This window comes from Tamandua tetradactyla, chromosome 1 (genome assembly GCF_023851605.1).
Source record: "Tamandua tetradactyla isolate mTamTet1 chromosome 1, mTamTet1.pri, whole genome shotgun sequence".
Taxonomy (NCBI): domain Eukaryota; kingdom Metazoa; phylum Chordata; class Mammalia; order Pilosa; family Myrmecophagidae; genus Tamandua; species Tamandua tetradactyla.
Window position 1 is genome coordinate 136,911,590 of NC_135327.1, and position 18,043 is coordinate 136,929,632.

Below are 18,043 nucleotides of genomic sequence, written 5' to 3' on the forward strand. Positions count from 1 at the left end.
CACATGGAACAAAGGAAAAACAAGTTGCAGCATTGTCATTTAGGAGAGATTTGATGGAGTTGGTGGCAATTATATTAGGTCTCTGTTAATCTTTCACCTTATTTTATTTCAGTGATACTGAAATTTGAATAAGCCATATCTTTTCCTTTTTCTTCCAGCCTTTGGTACATGCTACATGTGAGTCTCTTCTCCTTCAGTTATCTTCTTTTTCTTTTTAGCCTGGGAAATATCTGCTCACCCTTGCAAGTCTCAATGCAGATGTTACTTCTCTGGAGAGTCTTTTTTAACATCCAGGGCTGGGGTAGAGTGCCCTCTGTCTTTGTGCACCTGAATTACACTAGCACTCATTTCACTTCATTTGTAATTGTTAAGTCTCCCCTTGCTGCTTGTAAACACTTTTGTGGTAAGTGTCATTATCCTCAGTGCCGAGTTCTATGTATTGGCACATATTAGGCACTTAACATTTCTCAACTGAATAAAGAATATCTGAGTAAATGAAGATGACAACAGACAAACATAGGTATCTGTTCCACGTAATTGTCAGATATTGGTTTAGGACAAGTTGGATGATGGATTTATTACTCCTTTGAGATTAATGATTATAGCAAATTCATGATGAAAATATTTTAAAAGTATATTTCATTTAACACATCTTTCTGCTTTAAAATAGTATGTTGATCATATTCTACTAAACAAAAACTAAAGTGGTGATAAAGTCCATACTGCTTTAACAAATGATGAAAAATAAAATGTAAAATCAAGTATCCTTTAATCTTTCAGGTGTTTTTAGTTATATCAAGTCTTAGTTAAAGTTATAAAAGATAAAATATTCATGAGAATGTACTTCAGTATAATTTAAAATTTGTGATGAGATAATAAATAAACGTTTATAAAGAAAATAAATTATCATGATGGGCATAGAAATAATTTTCTGTCTCAGAAAATGATAGTGTAATCTATTTCCCATTTTCCTTTCTACACATATGTATTTGCATGCCTTGTGCTCCATTTATCTCTAAATGTTAATATTTTATTCATGCTAAATAAATTGAACTTAATAGTACATACTGTCAGATATAAATTCAGGGAGACAGACTTTAGTTAGTACACTAGGTAAGTACTGTAGATGATCATTGAAAAAGTAAACAGAATTATATATAGTTAGACATAAATGCATTACATACTCTATTAGTTAGGGTTCTCTAGAGAAACAGAATCAACAGGAAACACTCGCAAATATAAAATTTATAAAAGTGTCTCACATGACCGTGGGAATGCAGAGTCCAAAATCCACAGGGCAGGCTGTGAAGCTGATGATTCTAATGGAGGGTCTGGACAGAACCACACGGGAGAGGCTGCCGGCCGAAGCAGGAAGAGAACCTGTCTCCTCTGAGTCTTCCTTAAAAGGCTTCCAGTGATTAGATTAAGCGCCACTCATTGCAGAAGTCACCCCCCTTGGCTGATTACAAATGGAATCAGCTGTGGATGCAGCTGACGTGATCATGATTTAATTCTATGAAATGTCCTCATCGCAACAGACAGGCCAGCACTTGCCCAACCAGACAAACAGGTACCACCACTTGGCCAAGTTGACACATGAACCTGACCATGACACATACACAATGTCAAACTTAATTTATTAACTATACAATGTTGGTGTCCTTATTCCTGTGGCCAGATGATCCTTAATTAGTAAATGGATATATTTGTATATATATAAATATATATACTTATATATATCCATATTAAATGAATATATGTATATATATTCCTATATCTTCTTTAGGAATAACCTTATGAAAATACTTTGATTTATAGTATAGACCATAGGATGTAGACTAAGAAAAAAAACAATGTTTTCTCCCATTGCATAGTATGGGCCAAGAAAAGTAGATGATTTTAAAGCCTTATACACTTGTGCTTTAGGATGTATTTAATAACATCTATAATTAAATTATAAAATTTGTACATGTTCAGAAATCCTAGTACAGAAATCCTGGAAAATCTAGAAAAGCACAAAGAAAGCAACTGAAAATAAACCATCTCAGGGACTGCAAGGGTAGTTCATGGTAGACTTCTCGCCTGCCATGCAGGAGACCCAGGTTCGATTCCTGGCCCATGCATTTCCCAAACAAGCAAGCAAACAAGCAAAAAGCCAAACAAAGAAAAATTTGACAAATGGTGCTTCAATAAGGGGATACTCACATGGAAAAAGAGTACAATGTGGCTCCTGCTATGCAGCATACAAAAGAAAAAGAAAAAAAAATCTCTTATTAGTTCTGTGACCCCGATGATTAAACCTCTCTGTGCCCCAGTTTCCTTATTTATAAAATGGGCATAATCAAGATTCCTACCTTATCAGATTTTAGGAGGATTAGTGAATTATTATTTACAGTTTTTATAGCAGTACATTATGTACAGTAAAAGCTATATAACTGTTAAATAGATAAAATACATCAAACTACCCAAAGTTAATCACTCAATTTAGGGTATGTCTTTCCATCATTCTATTGTATAGCCATGTATACAAATGTATAATCAATTAGAATTATATTCTTATTATGTTAGGAGCCTGGTTTTTCATTTTTCATTTGATCCAGGAAATAGTTTTGAAAGAGAATCAAACAATAAAATGAAGGCACCCATGGCATTTAATTATAGTGAATTCTCTAAGACTAGCTTTCATTCACCCACCAAGCCTTTCATAGACGTCTGCTATAGAGAGGACATGTGCTAAGCTCTATGTAGGACAAATGCCTTGTCCAATTCACAAGGTTTGTATTGACAATTGGCATTGATAATTCATCTGAAAGAGTTTATTAGCTGACCCTAGTGTATGTTTATCATATACCAGGAACTATTCTATTGTCTCTATTAATAGATCTCTCACAACAAATACTATCATCATTTACATTTTACAGATTAAATGACAAGCACAGAGAGTCTAAGGAGCTATCGCAAAGTCAAAACAGCTAGTAAAAGGTTGAGCCAGGAATTGAATCCAGTTCATCTGCCCTGATATTTGTATGCTTAGATCTTCCTCTGCCGGCCATTTGAACGCAATGTTATTATGACTGACCATCTTAAAATGCCTCTCTGGTTTAATCTCACAATAACCCACTGTCCACTCTAAGCCCTATTTCCTAAGTAAATTCTGTACTCTTATGCCTCCGTTTCTGCTCATCCTCTGTTTTCTACTGGAATGCTCTTTCCTTACCCTTTATCAGAATTTCTAACTTACTCTGCAAGCCTCAGCTCAATTGACCCCTCCTCTTAAAACTTTACATCTAGTTCAGCATTCCTCTTCCTACCTTCTTTCTATATCACCTTAGATATATATATATATATATATATACACTCACTGCAGAACCTATCACAGCCCAATATCTTAGGTCCTCCCTTCTTTGAAAGCAGGTGTAAGTTGATTCATACCAGTGTGTCTAAGATCATGCATGGGGACTTTCATAGCCTGTGAGTTCAGTAAGTATTTTCTGGATGTTACTGACATGAATGCAGTGGTCCAGGTCAGACATAACACGGGCAGGAACTAAGGCAGCCACAATGGAAATGGAAGGCAGCTAGATAAGGATTTCAAATAATTAACTCAACTGATTTGTGTTTTGTTTTCTCATATGTGTGTGTTGGGGCAGGGGGCACACTAAGTATTGGATAGTGTAGGAATATTTCTCATTGCTCATCAACTGCTTCCTAAAGAAAAGCTGGATATTGGAAGGCAGCCGTGGTTCAAGTCCCAGCTCAGTTACTTATTAAACCTGAAGTGCTTATTTAATTTTTCTGGAACTCTACATTCTTATCGCTAAAAATGGAATAATAATACTTAGATTAGAGCACAGAGGTGGGGATTAAATATGACGTTTGTAAAAATTAATGACTTATAAAAACTCCCCTCCAATACCTATGGATTCCCCACCCAATGACAAATTATAAAGTGGTTTCTTGTACAGGATTCAGTATAGACACATCTGTGTTTGAAATATGCTTTAAGCATTTCTAATTATAAGACCTTGGGCAAGTTAACTAAAAAAGCTCTTAAGCTTTATTTTTCTAACTGTGGTTGGGTTGTTAAAGCATATAGTAAGAGTTCAGTAAATGTGAGCTCTAAGGTGAAAATAAAATCTGCTGGGATAGAAGAGTGGTAAAATATATAAAATGACTATTCTGATGTCTAGCACATAATAAGCTTTCTGTAAATATTAATCATAATAAGCATATGTAAGTAAAATATATGCATGTAGATATATACTTACATGAAACAAATATAATCTGCTATTTGAAATATAAAAGAGATATTATTGACTTCTTTTTACCAATACTAGTAGTTCATGAAGGTAAATTGATTTGGTCTACAAAGTTGGAAACAAGATGGACATAACCTGCTTACTAGAGTTGGATTGAGTCCAGGTTTTATGGGAAAATATTATATACAGAATCCCATAATGACTACAGTTAAGGTGAAAAAAATAAACATGCATATCTTATTGATCACAGAGTCCCTTGTGGATATATTTATACATTCTAGACTTCATCCATGCATTTTCTCAGAGAAGCACATTGGCATCTGTAGTTATACAATCCATTTTCAGGTACACATATAAACAAGTGTCAGAATACAGTGACTCTAAATACTTAACAAAACTCTTTGTCTTAAAATAAAAATAAAGTGTATAGTCTGGTCTGTAAGGATTAATTTATTTGACTGCAGAGTTAATGATTGATTGTTTGATAACAAAATTCCATAACGGAAGCATCTGTATAAAATTAATACTTAGGAAAAGAATATATTTGCTGGCAAGAAATAATAACTGTAAAAGGGAAAATTACGGGAAAATATAAAATAATATTGACTTTGAATTAAATTTAACTTCTATTTTGGCATAGTTTGTTTTGTTTTACTTCTCCAATAATATAAAAACCAAATGTGCATTCTTGAACTTTTAAAAGAATTACTGCTACCTAGAAGAGGGAAAGAAACTTATGTGTTGTCCGACCACCCAATGAACTCACTATTGACCTTTTGTTATATTGCTTTATAGTCTTACAAATTCTGTCTATAATTACAAAATTATTTTAGCCATATCTTTTACAAGAATAAATGAAATAAAAAAAAAAACTATTCAGTCTCGGGTTTGGTTAATGTATAGCCAGCCAACGACAGCCCAGCAAATGTGGGGCATCCAATCATGAATGCGCGACGGCAGTCTTCAGTTCCTGCCGCCCGTGTTTACGTACTCCTGCAAAGTCACAGCCCATTCATAATCACAATAATTATTTTCTATTTCATTGAGTAAATAAACAACAGTCTTGCCTACAGTTGATTGGGAACAGCGGAGATAGGAGATTCCGGGGGAGAAGAAAGGAGTGTTTTGGGAATCAAGCGCAGAGACGATGATTACATCATTCTTTATAGAAAGCAGCAGTGTTGGCACGTTCTGTGGGGTTGGTCTTATTTACCAAGAAGAAAGGCAAGTAGTGTTTGCCATTGTGTACTCATGATAATATGGATCTTGGAAAAGCACAATTTCATTCAAAACATGTTTATATAATGTGTGGGTATATATATGCCTCTATATACCTATATATTCAATGCTTAGAAGAAAAAACTATGGGCTCTCTGACATTATTTGTTGCACTTCTTAATTTCCAAACATTCTCAGGTAAAGAGTAAGTTTGTGAAGTTCTAGGACTTAAGGTCTTACACGTTATATAAAACATCAAAATGTAAAAGAAATAGATCATTTTACTCATTGCTTGAGTGGGACTACCTGCATTCTGAAATAAACCAATGGAATAAATCATGTTGCTCCCTCAAAACATATCTTCTAAAAAATTTGGCCAAGAAAATATACAGCAGAAGTACTGCTGAACAAGATTTACTTTAGGATGAGATTTATACATCTGAGAATATTTTCAGAATATGAAAATATTTGAATATTGTATTGAATTCTATCAATACAAATATAGAATTTGTATTGATTTGAGCAGAAATAGTAAAACCATGGCATGTACAGTAACTCTGCTCAACTGAGTTCCACAAATGGACATTTTGCCTGGTCTTTTCACTAAAGGTGTCCAAGGGGCTGTTCAATACATAGAATAGGTAATCGGTGTTCCATGACTATTTCTCTACTCTATTTGAGACTCTTCAGATGTCATCCTTTTTGCTTCTGTGACATGAACTCTTAATCTTTGCTTTGGTACTTCCATAAATTAGATGAGTTTTCTCAAACTAACTTTTTGGAGATACACCTATATTTTCTCAAATATATGGGATTAAAAAAAGAGATTTTGCTCTCTGCTTTTTCTTAAATTAATATAACTATTAGAGATAGCAATGAAAATTATTGGATTACTAACTATTTATTTACCCTTTTTTTTTTTTTAGCATGGCTGTGGAAACTTTGTTCGTGTAATACAGGCTTTCAACCGCACTCATTTGTACGTGTGTGGGAGTGGTGCTTTCAGTCCAGTCTGTACTTATTTAAACCGAGGGAGGAAATCAGAGGTAATTGTAACACTTTATCATTCTTCGTTTTGGTATTAATGTTAAAGATTTTAAAGAACTGCATGCTTTAGAGTAAAAATTTGGAAACATCATCAATATCCATAAAACTATTTCTAGCCCTTCATACACGAAGTGTGTGTATTAGTTTGCTAGGTGCCGGAAAGCAATATGCCAGAAATGAAATGGCTTTTGAAAAGGGAATTTATTAAGTTGCAAGTTTACAGTTCTAAGGCTTATAAGTGTCCAAACAAGGCATCTAGGGAACGATACCTTTATTCAAGAAAGGCCAATGTGTCCAGAACACCTCTGTCAGCTGGGGAGACATGTGGCTGACATCTGCCTGGGTCTTGGACTTCTCCTTTCAGATCGTCCTTCTCCAGGCACGTTTTCTTTCTTCATCTACAAAGGTCTCTGACTGTGTGGGCTCTGTTGCTTCTATCTACTCAGAAGCTTTTTCCAAAAGTGTTTCCTCTTTTAAAGGACTCCAGTAAAATAATCAGGACCCACCCTGAATGGGTGGAGTCACATCTCCATGTTTATGCTAGTCCATGCTTGCTCCCGAGGGATATGATACATTAGACCAAACTAGCTATCCACATAGTTTTAGTCACATGCTTTGTGTTTTAGTTTGCTAATGCTGCCAGAATGCAAAATACTAGAAATGGACTGGCTTTTATAAAGGGGATTTATTAAGTTACAAGGATCTAAGACCTTCAGAATGTCCAAACTAAGGCATCCAGAGAAAGATACCTTAACTCCAAAGAAAGGCCAGTGACTGTCACATGGGAACACATGGCTGGCATCTGCATCCTTTCCTAGATTCTGGTTTTTAATGGCCCTCTCAGTCCCTGTGGGTCCTTCTGGCTTCTGACTTGCTTAGCATCTCATGGGAAAGCACCTGACAACATCTGCTGGGCTCTGCATCTCCAACATCTGTGTCTAGGTGTCTCCTCACTCTGTCAACACTTCAAGTTAAGTGTTTGGTATTAATGTTAAAGATTTTGAAGAACTGCATGCTTTAGAGTAAAAATTTGGAAACATCATCAATATCCATAAAACTATTTCTAGCCCTTCATACACGAAATGTGTGTATTAGTTTGCTAGGTGCCGGAAAGCAATATGCCAGAAATGAAATGGCTTTTGAAAAGGGAATTTATTAAGTTGCAAGTTTACAGTTTCTGTCTAGCTTCTTTTGCTTCTGGTTTCTGTCTAGCTTCTTTTGACTCTCTCATCTTCTGGTGTCTCCTGGTGCTTCTGCATTTCCAAATTGCTATTGTTGGGCTGCACAATATGTCTACGTCTTCATCTGAGGTTTCTCCGAAATGTTTCCTCTTTGAAAGGACCCACTATGAATGGGTGGCATTGTACCTCCATCTAATCAAAAGGTCACTCCCACAATTGGGCATGTTATATCTCCATGAACGTAATCTAATCAAAAGTTCGCACCCACACTTGAGTGGGCCAACCATGGAAACAATCAAATCAAAAGGTCCTACCCTACAATATTGAAGAACAGGGCTTTTTCTGGGGATACATAAGTTTCAAAACAAAATACTTTGTTTTTCTTAATGTGATTTTTTAAAGCTGAATTCTTTCAAGCTATCATTAATTTGCTTTCATTATGGGACTAAAATTCAGAACATTCAGTTCTTTAAGAATATCTTAATTCAACTTTAGAGCTTGTAATTTTGAAAAAAAGTTTAAACACTGCTACTGATATACTGCATACAATTTGTTTTTCTTTTAACAAGAATAAATCTACTTTAGAACTAATATAACTGAATCATAATAGTACTATTCTCTATATTCTTTTGTTGTTAAATTTATTTTTCAGATATGAAATTTATGCATGTATATCTTTTGATAAATAAAAATAACTTTTAGTAATATTTTGACCCCCCCAATTGAATCCATTTTAAATATGGCTTAAGATGATATGAAATCTTAAAATCCTTAAGAAAATAAAGCTATGCTTTTTGGAAGAATACTTTTGGCTTCATTGAAGTTGTCATTAAAACCACATGCCTGTGATCAATTGATTAAATAAACTGCCTCCTCACATGTCTGCAATCTGCCAGACACTCCAGGGAAGGCTGTGTAGTTACTGTGCAGACCAGCAATTGCAAAGCAGTTTTCAGAGCACGGGATCCTAAGTGAAATCATTTTCCCATGTACAAATTGCCCACTTTGCACTTTAAGGTTTAATTGGAAAATCCAGTCCGCAAAATAGCCTCCTTTGGAAAACCAGCATGGAATAACTTTTTAATCACTTTGCTAAATATGAACTAATGTACTCTCACATCAAAAGATATGTTTTAAAAGAGAAGACATCTCATTAATTAATGTAATCGTTTTATAGTATGTGAACATCCTATGGGCCAATTTAGGTATAAAACAGTTAAGATTTTTAAGCTATATGTGTTTTCCTTGATAACCATCTTTAGTCAAAGGATTTCATTGTTGCATCATTTTAATAGTATATAAAGCAATATGTAAATATAGAAATGCACATTTTTATCAAATGTATAGTGCTTAGATATATATTTACTTATTTCCTTTTAAGATGAAAGGTACTCTAAACTGTGGCCACATAATGATGTGGAAAGATTTATTTTCAGAGAATTCTCTTTCTTCACCACTAATATTGTCATTTGTAATGATCTATGAATGGGGGTAGCACTTATTGTACCAACCTCTGTTAGTACTTAGATATGATATTTTTCAGTATTCAAGAACACTTTTGAAGTGAACCAGATTAGGATGGCACACTCTTTAATTCATTTTATTTCTGAGATACTATCTACCATCTTTCATCTGCTTATCTTAAAGGAATCCACTGTTTGTCAGAGAATATGTTATCAGCCAAATTTGCTTTTTGAACATCAAACACTTTCATTATACCATATGACTCTTCTGTGTGTGTGTGTACGTGTGTGTGAGTGAGTGTGTGTGTCTGAAGTCAAACTTTCCTATAGCATTTTTAACAGTGTCTAGCCAAAGAGCCTAGATTCCTTTACTACATCAATTCCTAACCATAGTTCAGTTTATTGAAATTGAAAATCATGGACTCTAGACTAGTAACCTCAAGAAAAGAGAAGGTGACGAATTAGGAGAAAGTAGAGATAAGTTCTTAGGAGATGATTTTTAAGAACTGTTGCAGGATGCTGGATTAGTAATTATTAGGTGGATGCCTCTGTTCCTGATGGTGACGTGTGTGTGACAAAGCTGCTCAGTGGAGGAGAAAGTCACTGGAGAGCAAGTGGTACCTAAGCATTCTCATCCATCCCTGTAGTATCAGTGCTCACACCTCTAGCCAAACTCTGCCTCTAGAGCCATAACCAAACTTGCCAAATATTATTTCTTTCCTTAGATTGGTTTTCTTCAATATAATTATTTAGTTTAGTCATTATTTAAATGATGATCTTTTAGAAAGAAGACATAGCTAGCAGTCAAGAGAGTGAATTTTAATTTTGTGTTTGCCACTGTTTAGCTACCTAATCCTAAGCAAGTCATGTTTTCCTCATCTGTAAAGTGAATTCATTGAACAAGACCATACAGTAGTACTTTTTCAAGTTAGAAGGCAGTGATTCTTTCTTAATCCCATGCCTGCTTATTGCTTCCAGGATGGCCTGCCAGTACATCACACATAATATTTTTAAAAATGCATGAGTTTATTATCTTTGAGAAGTCAAAACTTCAATCATCTTTGTTCTCTTCATCTTCCTGAAAGACATTTAATTTTCCATTGCTTGACAAACCCTGTTGATTGTTATGTTGCAATGTCTTGTGCATCTCTACTATTCTTACAATGTCCAGTGAAAAAAAATCTATCAGATTGTGATTACCTGATTCCTGCACTAGCACAATAGGCCACTTGTCTGTTTTCTCAAATACAGTGTCTGTTTTTATATCTGCCATTTCTAATCTTCCTGAACCACAAGATAAGGGTCAATCACCTTAACACAGAGTTTTGATCATTTCACCACTTTATTTCAAATTGAACCCTTTGCCCCAATCCCTTGTCTTCCCTAATCCTCTTTCATGCCTTAATTTTTCTCTTTAGCACTAAGCGCTACTTAACACACTATATATTTTACTAATTTATTCCCTTTATTTTCTGTTTACCCCTTTAGATTATACATCACTTGAGGCAGAGATTTTTTGTCTGTTTTGTTTACTGTGTCCCCAGTATTTTGTTAAGTGCTTGGCACATAGTAGAGGCTCAGTAAATCTTTGTTGAACAAATAGACAAATGATTAAATTATACCTTTTATCTAAATTATTAGTTATTTTGTTGATTGTGACTCATGGCTTTATGAAATTAAATTAAACAAAAGCATAAGATCTTATTTTAGAAAGACATTGGAATTATTCTAGAAATATTGTAGTCCTTATGTAACATTTCTCTGTGAACACAGTTTTCTTCTTTTGGCCAGTGTCCAACAAATCTGGTTCAACTTTATAATAGCCTTGACATTGAAGTGAATTTTAGATCATGTTGATTCGAAGAGAGCTCTATGTTGGATCAGCTCTATGGGGAATGACATAAGATGAGAACTATACCTGCTGAGGTTAGCTTATGATTTACACATGGATTCTTCTTATCGGGCAAGTAAGTCTTAACATGGTAAATTGAAAAGGCATAAGCAATCAAGGAGAAATCATACTATCTTTCATGTTGTTTTGTTTTACTGAAGAACAAGTCTTTGCTAAAGATAAAGTTATTGCTGTTACATTTTCAATTTTGTCTACAATAAAGGACCAAGTTTTCGTGATTGACTCCAAGTGTGAATCTGGAAAGGGACGCTGCTCTTTCAATCCCAATGTGAACACGGTGTCCGTTATGATCAGTAAGTAGAAGATAAAAGTGGCAGGACTGGGAGTGGGGATGGCATTAAATAAAAATAACAAAGGAAATTAATGAAATGGAATTCATAACAAGGTATGCATGCCTATGTAAAAAACGAGTTCGGATGGATGATATTATCTGAATAAAGTAATAGGAAGAAAGTTGTGATCTGATAGAGATCTTAATTTCTCATTTCCAAGAACACTTATGTTTAAATAAGAAACGTAATTTTTTTATCTAAAATGATAGTTCTGCCATTCCAGAACAAGTGAATTATTTACAAAAAAAATCATGCATGTGTGTGTATATGTATATATATATATATATATATAGTGTATATATGTACATACACACACTATAAAGTATTTTTCAATGTTTTCTGTATTGTTTTTCTAGTATTTAGTGCACCAAGTTTTTCTCATGTTTTAGTTCTGCCTTAAAAACTATTGCAAATAGTATGTCTTCTAAAGGAAAGGTGAACAAAGCACATCTCTTCAACTTCTGTGAATGGTCCAGAAGTGGCTTTACTGAAAAGAAGGTAGTGGTAAATCACGTTTTCATCTTCTCATTTTCCATAAAATTTCAGTTAAGCAGCAGGCCCAATTGCTTGCTATTACATAGATTGACAAATAATATGTCATTGAACATCAGTCATTGGGTGCTGCTTTCCTATGGCTCACTTAAAAGCCATTCTCTTATAGTTACTGAAGATACTTTTTAGAAAATGTCTGAGTCATCATAAATTGACTTGTGGTGAGAAATTTTGGATTTCAGAATGCTGAACATATAATAGATGCTTTCTCCTCTTTGGTTTCTGTTTGTATTGCTAGTAGTAGAATATTGTAACCTTTGCCAATAAAACAGGTGAGAAATTAATTACTGTGTTCAAAATCCTTACTCTAATCTGTTTAAAATAGGCAAGCCATCTTTTTTGTAGATGAAAATTAAATTTAGGCAGGTACACCCAAGCTGACTGAAGTGTGCGTTTGGAAGGTATCCAGTGAAATATTCCATTTATCCATTCAAATTGGGCAAAGTGGAGCCAAAACTATTATCAGTAGGATGGAAAGTTAGAGAGTTTTGAAACTAAAAGATACTCAGTTATGTCTGATGCATGGTCTTTCAGATAAGTTCCAAAGTATTATTTAACAGAAAGAGTGTCTTGGATAATATTTCCACTAATATGAAGGGAATTTTATTCACCTCTAAAAATTGTATGATATATATCATAGGAGTTGAATATATACAGAAAGAGTTTTCATTTCACTTTTTTCAAGTTAAACATGTGAAAATAAATTTCAAAGTGGTAACACAGTAATAACTGGAATTCTAGCTCATTGTATTTTGTTCAGGATAAAAAGGCTAGAGAAAGGCATTATACATTTTTGTGTTAAACTGTGTCATGTAAATCAATAGTTTGCACTTCAAGCATTAGATTTGTTTAAAAAATAAGAGTTAGATATTGAACTTCTTGGTTTTTCAAATAACTATGATTTCAATTCCTATATTCATGTTCCTTTACTTTTACTGTTTTTATTAGTGCTTTATCATTTCCATTCAATTGCAATATACTAAATAAAATAGATTGGCTAAAATACTTCCATTTGCTAAGGTACCAAGAAACACTGAGAATAGAAGAATTCCATATTTCACAATGTAGCTTTAACATGTAATTCATTGTGCATGTTTGGTGTTCTTTGGCTGTTTTTTAGTCATTGTTATGACACAAAGATATTGGATGATGTCTCTTCAAGAACTTATCACAAAACACATGAGGTTTTTCTGGTCAGAGGAAGTACAATTGGAAAGCAAAACATTTTTTGCTTTAAAGTTAAAAGGCACAAGTTTATCTTTGTGTAAGAACTTTGCAAAAGTAATCCTGAAAAAAATAATCCCTCCTTTCAAACAAAATTCTTTTCAAAGTGACAGTCAAATATTTCTTATTAATATAAAATAAACCTCTTACCTTATTAAAATGACTGAGAATTTAAGATGAGAAATAATGCCAATTAGATATGCAGATTTTGTAATGTGCAAGACACTACTAACAAAGTAGTATGCAGTAGGATTAGAATGAGCCTATTCGGCCATACACCAACTGCCAATTGTCATTTTTCTTCTTCCTGGAAGGAGATATGGGAATTATAATAGCTGCGCTAGTCGATCTATTAAGCAGCAGGAACTTGTAATCCACTGTTGTGTGGGTAATTGAGTATAACAAAAATCTGAAATAATTAATTACTAAGCAATCTGAATTTAACAGCCAAATATGCATGTTTATGTGCTCCGCAAATGTGCATAGAATGTTAAAGAGGCTAAATTGATCAAAAATGCCTCTGCACATTTTTGTTCTTTCCCAATAATACATTCTCACAGGTTTTTGATGCCCAATGGGAAGAAGTGGTGAATGAAGCAGTGCCTGCATACCTGCCGGCTAACTGCTAGGGGTCCCTGCATGACCTGGTGAGCACATATTAGAAACATTCCAATCTCTATCCTATCTAACCTGGGCCAACTGGTATTGCTTATTACTAAACAGTGAGCCTAGAGTTCTTCAAAATGTTCCAGTCCTGCCAAGATGAGCATGATCTAGAGGTAGCCAAGGGAATAGTCCTAGATCATTAGTCAAAAAACACAGCTACGTGGCAGGTCAGTGGGCCAGATGTGATATATTTGATTCTTTACAAAATGCGTATTTAGCTACTGTTTTATACTCAAGGATAATATTGCTTTTTACCAATTAAATGCTTAGTGCTCCATGCTAGGATGCATATTAATAGGGATGTTAACAGATATGCTAATGTCCAAAGTTATATATACATATTTACATATTTGTCTGCAATTAATGATGATAATTTCAGTTAATTTTCCTTTCTTGTCGCTATATTCGATTGTTATAGTCTATTTGCAATTGAAAGAGCAGCATTTCATCTATCTTAAAAGGAAACTTTTAGCACTAAAAATAAAAAAATAGGCTTTTAATGATTAAATAAGTTAATCATTAATATTATTTTAACAAAAAATATTATTTGCATCTGATGTTCCCTCTATCTAGAGTATGGACAGATGAGTAAAAAAATGTGAATAAAAAATAAACAAATAAGGGGGAACAAAGGTTAAAATCTATCTGGTAGATGGAAATACTAGTGGTCAATGAGAGGGAGGAGTAAGGTATGAGTTTTTTCTTTTTTCTTTTTATTTCTTTTTCTGGAGTGATGCAAATGTTCTGAAAAATGATCATGGTGATGAATACGCAACTATGTGATGATATTGTGCGCCATTGATTGTACAGCACGTATGAAATGTTTGTATGTTAAGAATGTGTTTGTGGGCAGGCAGCGGTGGCTCAGTGGCAGAGCTCTCACCTGCCATGCCAGAGACCTGAGTTCCCTTCCCAGTGCCTGACCATATAAGGGGAAAAAAAATGTGTTTGTATGTTGTTTTGTCAATAAAAATATTTTTTAAAATATCATTTTGACAAATTTAATGTGAGCTCCATGTCATAAAAATAATTAATAATTATATCTAAACTGTTTAGGAAAATCTTTAAAATTTTTAATATGAGAAGTTTTGAGATCATAATCTAATCCCCATATTTTACAGATGAAAACATCAAGACTTAAGACTGTTAAGTGACTCTTCTCTAATTCCCAATTGATTTGTGACTGCCAAAATCTGAAACCAAGTTTTTTGGCTCAAAATTTTTTTTTAATTCATTGAAGTAAAGTAATAGTTAAGCTGTGTTATTATCTTTTACATGTACACAATTTCAGCCTTTTCTGATATGCCCTAAAAATAAACATTGATATTTTGTACTATGAAGTGCAAGAAGAAGGATTTTTATTTCCTCATGTAATAAAGTGGGTTAGAGGTTTGTTTAAAGAAACCTGGTCATAATACTACAGGCAATAATGAGACCAGCATAAAATTTAGCTAATTTTTTTAACGACTGGGCAATGGAAACCAATTGATAAACCTCTGCTATATGTGTAATAATCTACTAATAAGTATATAAATTCTTCTGTTTTCTGTAATAGCTTTTAAAAAACAAAAAAAAATTTCACTGACGTTTCCTTACTTTTTCATAGATGAGGAGCTTTTCTCTGGAATGTATATAGATTTCATGGGGACAGATGCTGCTATCTTTCGAAGTTTAACCAAGAGGAATGCAGTCAGAACTGATCAACACAATTCCAAATGGCTAAGTGGTAAGAAAACATTTTATTCGTCTTTCTGAGTATCATGTTTTAAACTAATTGATGTAATTCCACAGTGGAAACTAGGGGAAAATGAAAATATCAGTTCCTGACTTGATTAAAGATAATTCTGTACTCCATGATTTAAAATATTTAGCATAAATAAATAATTGAAATTTCCAATAATTTATCATTTCAAATCTTACTTTTATTAATCATTATGTAATTGTCATTGTATATAGGAATAAATAAAAGTGACAGTGATATTCATCACACATACCAGTACTTAAACATAAAAGAGAAAATTTCACGACTTCTTAGTTGTTTAATTATAAAGTATTGCAGATAATTATGCTTTTTAATTCATTTAGTCCATATATATATATATGAAACATCTTAGTTCACTGATAGGCCAGCAAAAGAAAGCATCGATTGTCCATTTAATTCTTCAAGTATTTATATTATATATATATATATATATATATATATATATTTTTTTTTTTTTTTTGCATGGGCAGGTACTGGGAATCGAATCCTCTGCCTGCTGAGCCACCATGACCCGCCCTGCCTAGATATTTTAACAATGCTAAATCTAAAAATTATCCTAAATTTATGACATCTAAATATTAATAATAATGAGTAGGCTATAATCAGTAAGTCTTCCTATTTGTTTTATGCCTAGATACAATAATTATAAAACAAGAGTATATTATTTTCTCATAATTGACTGCTATTTGATAGAAATCATAGGTGTAAGCACTCTGATTATCAATGCTCAACTGTATCCAATTCGTGGGGTTACATGGAATTCCCAGTGTGAAAGGGGTCATTTGACTTTACCATCTGATTCTACTAGTTGCTGTATTTTGGACGAGGAAGAGACCACTAAGATCCTTGTCACTTCACCCGGGGGAAATTTCTAGCTGCCCTTAACCTTGGCAGTTCACTTAACATTGCTCAGTTAAGCATGAATCAGCACAGAGAAACATCTTAGTTCACTGATAGGCCAGCAAAAGAAAGCATTGATTGTCCATTTAATTCTTCAAATTATTCTTGCAGTACATCTGGAAATAGAACATTCTAAAAGTTGTTTGGTTCTTGAAAGAAGGAAACCCTCTATGTCTTCAAAGGTCACAAATTTTTTGCCTGAAGAGTTTCCCCTTCATTTCATATGCTGTATTTTAAGATAATGTGTTTTTCAGATCTTGGGTACCCAGCTACTTATTCTACTTCAGTTAATTTAAGCTTATATGCACTAGATTGAGAACCATACTTTAAAAACAAACATTTTTTCCAATAAAACAACCATCATATCCCATTGGAAATAAATGGTAGTAAAACCTTTCAATTTTTAAAAAACTCATCAGTGCACAAAGAATGTTTGCATTTACTGCACTTCCAGAATGTCTGGCAGACAGAGAAAAATAGTTTAGTCTATCATATTTCAGCCATGCTTCACATTACAGATGTGGGGTGCTGAGTGAATACAATCACTGCTTTTTTACAGATTTTGCCTATGAACATTGAATTGAGATTCTGCACCAACGATGGAGAAGACTCATGCCTGTGGTCTGCTTAGAAGAATATTGGATGGATTTTCATTATGGGTTTAAATAATTTCAATATTTTTTTCCAGAGCCTATGTTTGTGGATGCTCATGTCATCCCAGATGGCACTGATCCAAATGATGCTAAGGTGTATTTCTTCTTCAAAGAGAAACTGACTGACAATAACAGGAGCACAAGGCAAATTCATTCCATGATTGCTAGAATATGTCCTGTAAGTATTATGCTGTTCTAATTTGAAGAAAAGACTAAGCAAGTCTAAATATATGTCTTATTTTTGCATAGTTGGTCCTCCTGCTTTTATTATCTGTTCCAAATTGGCAAAATATTGAGAATTAATTTTTATATAATGTTTACTCACAGTAGCATAGGAGTGGGCACAGTCTATTTCAGTAAATAAAAATTAATTCATGGAAATGATGCAGGTGTGGGTTTTTGCTTTTCCATTTAATGCACTGCTATAAAAAACAAATAGCTAAAATGTATATTAACAAAAGAAACCAGACAACTTTATTAATAAAAAGAGCAAAATCTCAGAAAAAGATAATTATTGTGGAACGGTCTATACTAGTAAAAATTAAGAAATGTTTTATTAATATCTTATTCTTATAAATAGTAACAAAAGTTCATGTGCATAAGCAATGGTTATAAATAACAACTCAAAAAAGTCATGATGTTCTCACATACCTGAGTTTTGCAGAGTTCTAATTTAATTATTGTTAGCGTCCTTTGTGCAAAAGGATTTCTTAAAGCAGTTAGTGTTCAAAATAATTTACCTTTAAATATTACATGACTAATCAGGAAGGTCACCTGCTTCTCAATCATTTGGAACAAGGCAGAAGAGCTGACAGAAATGGGGAAAGGCTTCTGGACACAGAGGAAAAATATTATCATAAATAATTTACCCAGG

The 18,043-nt window shown here is 33.6% G+C and overlaps 1 protein-coding gene across 1 annotated transcript in view; it reads left to right on the forward strand.

Moving 5' to 3' along the window:
• The window catches only part of SEMA3C (semaphorin 3C), a 177,798-nt gene that overhangs the window by 95,844 nt on the left and 63,911 nt on the right, over nucleotides 1–18,043 (forward strand). The window contains 4 exon segments of the mRNA XM_077152163.1: nucleotides 6,404–6,523; nucleotides 11,283–11,373; nucleotides 15,461–15,580; nucleotides 17,205–17,347. Coding sequence (XP_077008278.1) covers nucleotides 6,404–6,523; nucleotides 11,283–11,373; nucleotides 15,461–15,580; nucleotides 17,205–17,347 — 474 coding nt within the window.